The 5,925-nt window shown below is 33.1% G+C and overlaps 1 protein-coding gene across 4 annotated transcripts; it reads right to left on the minus strand.

The window, feature by feature from the left end:
* Positions 1-2,491: 2,491 nt before the first annotated feature.
* On the minus strand, positions 2,492-5,925 carry LOC137830601 (putative pentatricopeptide repeat-containing protein At3g13770, mitochondrial). 4 transcript variants are annotated; one of them, XM_068638045.1, is made up of 5 exons: positions 5,370-5,925; positions 3,250-5,070; positions 3,108-3,158; positions 2,896-3,022; positions 2,492-2,749 (listed from the first exon to the last, which is right to left on the minus strand). In XM_068638045.1, exons 1-2 carry the CDS (start codon positions 5,824-5,826, stop codon positions 3,626-3,628), a joined length of 1,902 nt encoding a protein of 633 aa, XP_068494146.1. In that variant the 5' UTR covers positions 5,827-5,925; the 3' UTR covers positions 2,492-2,749; positions 2,896-3,022; positions 3,108-3,158; positions 3,250-3,625. The 4 variants fall into 4 exon arrangements, with proteins under 4 accessions (XP_068494146.1, XP_068494147.1, XP_068494144.1 ...); XM_068638046.1 differs by lacking the exon at positions 2,896-3,022; XM_068638043.1 differs by having other exon boundaries at positions 2,493-2,749; positions 3,108-5,070.

A 5,925-nucleotide genomic window follows, 5' to 3' on the forward strand; every position in this document is an offset into this window, starting at 1 on the left:
CAGCATTCATCATACTCTCTCTATCTATTTATAGTGTGAAAATAAGATAAAAATTATATGTTGAATTTTAAGATAACAGTATTTTCAAATATACAAGTTAGAATAAAATAAGATAATAAATCTGTCTGTTTAAATTAAAACAAATATTTTATTTTAAATAATAACTTATTTGAGTAAGTTTTGATTTGTTCCTTATGTTTTTTTTTTGTCTCCTTAAAATTCAAAATTATCATTTTTAATCTTTAGTATTGTATGACATTAGTTAATACTTATATATTGAATAAAATATTAAAAAAATATTATGTATTAGTTCCGTAATATAATATAAACTTGTTTTACCTAAAAAAAAATTATAAAATAAATATTATTCATCTATCTTTAAATAAATATTAGGAACAAGGATTTAAAATTTTCAAAAAAGGAAAGTTAAGTTATTTTAAATTTTGTGGGATGAAAAATCAAGAAAATATTTATATGAACAGAATTAATATTTATAGTGAAAACACAGACCGAGAGCGTGCGCATGTATTTTTTATTTTTATTATTATCATATATTAGATAATAAATACATACAAATTTATTATATAAATATCTATAATATTTAAATAATAGTCAGTACTCATATTTTTTATTTCTATTATTATTATATATTAAATAATAGATACATATAAATTTATTATATCTATAAATTTATAATTGAATTGACTCAAATGAAATTTTGTACCTTATAATATTCTTAAAGAAAAAAAAGAATTATTTCATTTGACCTATGATTATGGAACATGTTATTTGTTATATATTTTAATTATATGCACATAATGCTAAAAAATACTAGTAGAATTATATTGGATATATTTAAACAGTTCTGAAATTTTGGTAGGAGTAAGATGAATAAAAAAAGAAATATAATTTTATCAAGTAATTAATGATAAGTTATTTTTTGAATGTGCTAATGCTTTGCGTATTTGGAATTGGGTTCAACACATTTTTCCTACTTATCATTTCTCTAATAAGGATGATCTTTCTTTCTTTTATTAAGAGTGATAGTAGTCCGTTGCTTAAATTAATTAAGCTAGCTGTGATAACTTTTTCTATTTGGATGATATGGCGTATGAGGAATTATGTTCGTTTTCAGGATAAGATTGAGGTTTCTAGGGCTATTTTGGTTATTAAAGACTTAACTTGTCTAGTGGGTAATTCGTCTAAAGCTTCAATGAAGAATGATATGTTTGATTTCAATATGCTAAAGTTTTTTTGTATTAACACTCGTACTGGTAAAGTTCTACGTCCTCTTCCTGTTAGATGGGAGTTTCCTTCACCAGGCTGGGTAAAAATTAACACTGATGGGGCTGCTAGGGGATATCCTGGTCTTGCTACTTGCGGAGGTATTTTTCGTGGGAGTATGGGGGAATTTATTGGAGCTTTTTCTAGGTTTCTTGAAGTTCAGACTGCTCTGGTTGCTGAGTTTTATGGGGTTATACATGCTATGGAGGAAGCTCAAAAGATGGGGCTTACTAATATCTAGCTGGAATGTGATTCTGCTTTGGTTTGTGCTGCGTTTATTGTTAGGACAAATGTTCTTTGGATGCTTCGTAATCAATGAAATGCTTGTCTTAATTACTGTAGGAAAATTAGGTTTACAGTTACTCATATTTTTCGTGAAGGAAATGCGTGTGCTGATAAGTTGGCTAATTTAAGATTTTTTCATAGAGAACCTTTTCTTTGGTATAATAGGTTTCCACCTTGTCTGTTCTTAGAATTCTTTATGAATAGGTATAGTCTACCTATGTATCGTTTTTGTTAACATATGAGTTTTGGTCTAGTCCTCCCGTATTTTTGTATTTTTTTTTTCTTTTGTTTAATAATATTTTTTTTTCATGTGATGATAAATGATTGTTGTTACTTAAGGTGTCAGCCTAGCTGAGATCTTAAGTGGCACAGTGATACCTAACATGAAAGCTTTTATTTTTTTTAAAAAAAAAGTCATTAATGATAAGTTAATTTATTAAAGATTGACATTTATATTATACTCTAGAGTTAGTAGTAAATGATGAGAAGAACATATTGTATTATATTTCTAATATTTTTTAGAGTAGAATAATACTTCATGGTACTTCATGCTATTTGGATGTTGAGAAGCATTGTTAATACCTACCTTGATTTATATATTAAAAACTTAATTTTGATTCTTCAAAAATAAATTAATATTTTATTATTAAATTAGAGAATTTAATGTCTAGTTACAAGTGAAATATGATTATATTATTTGCTAGCACTCAAAATATAAAGGATATAAAAGTGAAAATCCAAAAAAATATTTTGGTTAAGAAACTTGTTTGAAACTGACAAATGATAGCAACAGAACATAAGAAATGAAGTTATATTCAAAATAGTTCACAAAAACATATTGTGGCTTCTGATTGAAGGAAGTTGATTTCTTCTTTGTGTTATAAAAGTAAACCAGGTATTGACATGGGTAGAACCTTCACATCATTGAAGAATCTTAATACTATTTAAATATGTTATTCTTTATTTTTTTTTATGTATATAATTTAGATATAAAGTAAATCTTCAATATTTTCTGTTGTGTTTTACTGTTAAACTTATTATCAAGAGATTCTGGTTCTGTGGAAGGGTATAGATCAAACTTGATTCTGAGGCTCCACATTTTCTATGGCTGAAGAGTCTAAACTGAACTGGTACCGATCCCTTTCACCTTTGGAGAGGACAGGGTCTAGAGCATGAAAATCTGACACCATATGCGACAAAGAAGAAAGACTTTTATTACTCTGATTCAAATTGAATCATAGAAGTACTAATTTAAAGGTGTAGTTTGGTCATAAAAAGGACATCAATGTGCTGCAAATAAGGAGCATAATCAATAAAAGCAAATACCCAGAAGGCTCTATAAATCTTCATGAATTTTCGAATTTGATTAAAATCTGATTCTGATGCAGATTAGAAAATCATATGAAGTAAAAGCTCGTGACAACAGCAGTTTCAGCCGCTTTTGAACAAAAACCTACAAGAAAATAACCAAAAAAAGAAAATATAAGATTTAAAAATTGAAAACAGAAACCAAGGAAATCAAGAACAGATAAGAATACCTGGAGTAAATTTTAAATGAGTAATTGGCCAAGAGAATAACGAGTAAGGCCCTGCATAGATGAAAGAGGTATCAGCTATAAAGGTGAAGCCATGAGCATTGTGGAGAAAGGAACATGCAAGGTCGAGGATATTGGTGCTAACAGGGAGAGAAGAAAAGCAAGGAATTTCCAAAATTCCTCCTTCGTAGATGCAATTTTAGTTTCCCTGATTTTTGGGGAGAGAAGCACCAAAAAAAATGTTGAACATTTTAGTTCCTCTGTACTAAAGTATCCAAAGGAAGCATTTTAACGTATACCGTGTTGATTCCTCTTAAAATTACATTCCACTCATAAGTTACTAAATCCAAACAATATCAATCCTTGTCAGTCAAAACCAATCTTATTTTGTTCTCCCTCTTCTTGATGGAATTGCATTTAAATTGTGAGCCAATTTCAGTATCAAGATAGATTGAAGACTGAAGTCCAAGACCCTTTTTTGAGCACCTTAGAGGTTCATCGGTTACTCTATCAATATCTTCTCACCAGTAATCTCCACAGGAACATTTTCCTCCAACAATTCGATGAAACCGGTTTTTATCCCTCAAAGATACTTCTCTTCCATAAATCTTTGAGATATACTTAGCAAAGTTATGACAATCAACGCAAATACGAAGGTTTTTTATTACACGGATTGGCACACTTTCAGGAGAGGCAATTAGACCAAAACATAAAGCCAACTTTTCACTGTGACTTAGAAGTATCTTCTCCTTCTGCTCCTCATCCACATCATGTAAAACACAACTCAAATCAGGAACATAGCCAGCTTCTTTAAACCTGACTGATAACTCCTGCACTTTTGCAGATACTTCTTTTCTTCTGGGATGGGAACAATCACCAGCATGGAACGTGTGAAGTATTTGATCAAGCTCAATCCAGCTTCTTCCAGGTTCTTTTCTTACAGTCTTCTTCAACATCAGGTCCCTTAGTGATCTTACTTCTTCCCATCTTCCTGCTGAAGCATACAGATTAGATAGAATAACATAATTGCCAGCATTTTCAGGCTCAATTTCTAGAAGCCGATGACCCACAAATTCACCAATGTCAACATTTAAGTGAACATTGCAAGCACCTAAAAGGCAACCCCATATAGCAGCCGATGGTTCGAAAGGCAACTTCCTGATGAACTCAAAAGCTTCTTCTACTCGACCAGCACGACCAAGCAAATCAACAACACACCCGTAGTGCTTGGTGTCTGGCTCAACACCAATTTTCCCACCGGTCATATCATAAAAAATATCCATTCCCTTATCTTCCAGTCCCGCATGACTGCAACCAGATAACACAGCCAAAACTGTGACACTGTCAGGTTTGACTTTGTTTTCATCTCTCATTAAATTGAAAAGTTGGAGTACTTCTCTTCCCTCTCCATGTTTGCTATACCCAACTAGCATCGCATTCCAAGAGATAACTGTTCTCTCATGCATGGTATCAAATATCCTTCTTGCGTAAGTGAGGTTTCCACATTTTGAGTACATGTCAATCAAAGAGTTTTGAAGAACCACAAACGATGGAACTTCAGACCGAAGAAGATGATTGTGCACTTGTTTTCCATGATCTAGAGCAGCAAGCCCAGAAAGTGCAGTTAAAACACTAGTATAAGTAACATAATTTGATTGCATTCCTTCCTCTTGAAACTGGCAAAATAGTTCCAACGCCTCTTGATCCAGGCCCAGTTGAGCATATCCAGAGATTATGGCAGTACAAGAAACTACATCTCTTTCAGGCAAGCATTCAAATATGCCTCGAGCTTCATGAATTTTACCATCTTTGGCGTACATATCAAGGAGTGAGCTTCCAACATAAACATGTGCTTCGTAATTTAATTTTACGATAAGAGAGTGGATTTGCCTCCCTAAGACAAAACCCGAAGAACTTATACATGAAGTAAGCACGGTAGCAAAAGTGAACTCATTAGGTTCTGTACCTGCAAAAAGGCATAGCTACCGTCAACATAGAAAAACCATTGACACAAAGGTAACCCGCAACAAAAGTCTCAACCCAATTCACTAACTAAAACAACATCCCATCTTCTAATTTCTCCTTAACTCAATAAATTCCTCGTTTTATGAATCTTAGTTTACAACTTGGGCCTAACAAGTGACAACACATCTTCTCCTACATAAAACCAAAACATAATGAAGCATTCAGAAATCTATATTAGTTCCTTCCATTACACCACTCTCATATATGAACTTGTACAAAGTACAAGCAAGCCAAGAGTACCTGATCTTAGCATCTGCACAAAAAGGCTCAAGGCTTGAGAAGCATACCCTCTCTGAGAATAAGCCGAGATCATAGCCGTCCACGACACCACGTTCCGCTCCGGCATTTCATCAAACAGGTTGCGAGCATTTGTTAAAGATTCGCACTTGACATAGAATACGATCAGCCTTGTCCAGAGGAACACACAGGGAAGATAGTTAGTTTTGATCATGTGGGCATGCACTCTCTGCCCTTCTCTGAAAGCCCTTTTGTTCACACACTCGTTTAAGAGCGTGTTGTAGTATTGGAAGTTCATGTCATGGCCACGAAGGGCCATTTGTAGAAGGGCCTCTCGTAGTTGGGTGTCACAGTTATGAGTGCTGAGAACGTGGTGGGAGTTTGAAGGCAAAGAAAAAAAACGCAAGTGTTGGAATAAAGCTTTGTGTGTGGAAGACAAGGCATGTTTCGAGCGAAGCATGCTTCGGAAACAACTAGGAGAGAATGAAAAGGTTGAAGGTTTTCAAAGGTGGCAATGGAAACCAAAGTACAACAATATCAATCAAAGGGAAGAAATTCA

This window comes from Phaseolus vulgaris, chromosome 7, assembly GCF_000499845.2.
Source record: "Phaseolus vulgaris cultivar G19833 chromosome 7, P. vulgaris v2.0, whole genome shotgun sequence".
Lineage (NCBI taxonomy): Eukaryota > Viridiplantae > Streptophyta > Magnoliopsida > Fabales > Fabaceae > Phaseolus > Phaseolus vulgaris.

Excerpts from the sequence above, each read along its gene's own strand:
- LOC137830601 (XM_068638046.1), bottom strand. The coding sequence starts at position 5,826 with ATGCTTCGCTCGAAACATGCCTTGTCTTCCACACACAAAGCTTTATTC. Across the intron at positions 5,071-5,369 it reads TGTGCAGATGCTAAGATCAG|GTACAGAACCTAATGAGTTC; the intron begins GTACTCTTGGCT and ends GCCTTTTTGCAG.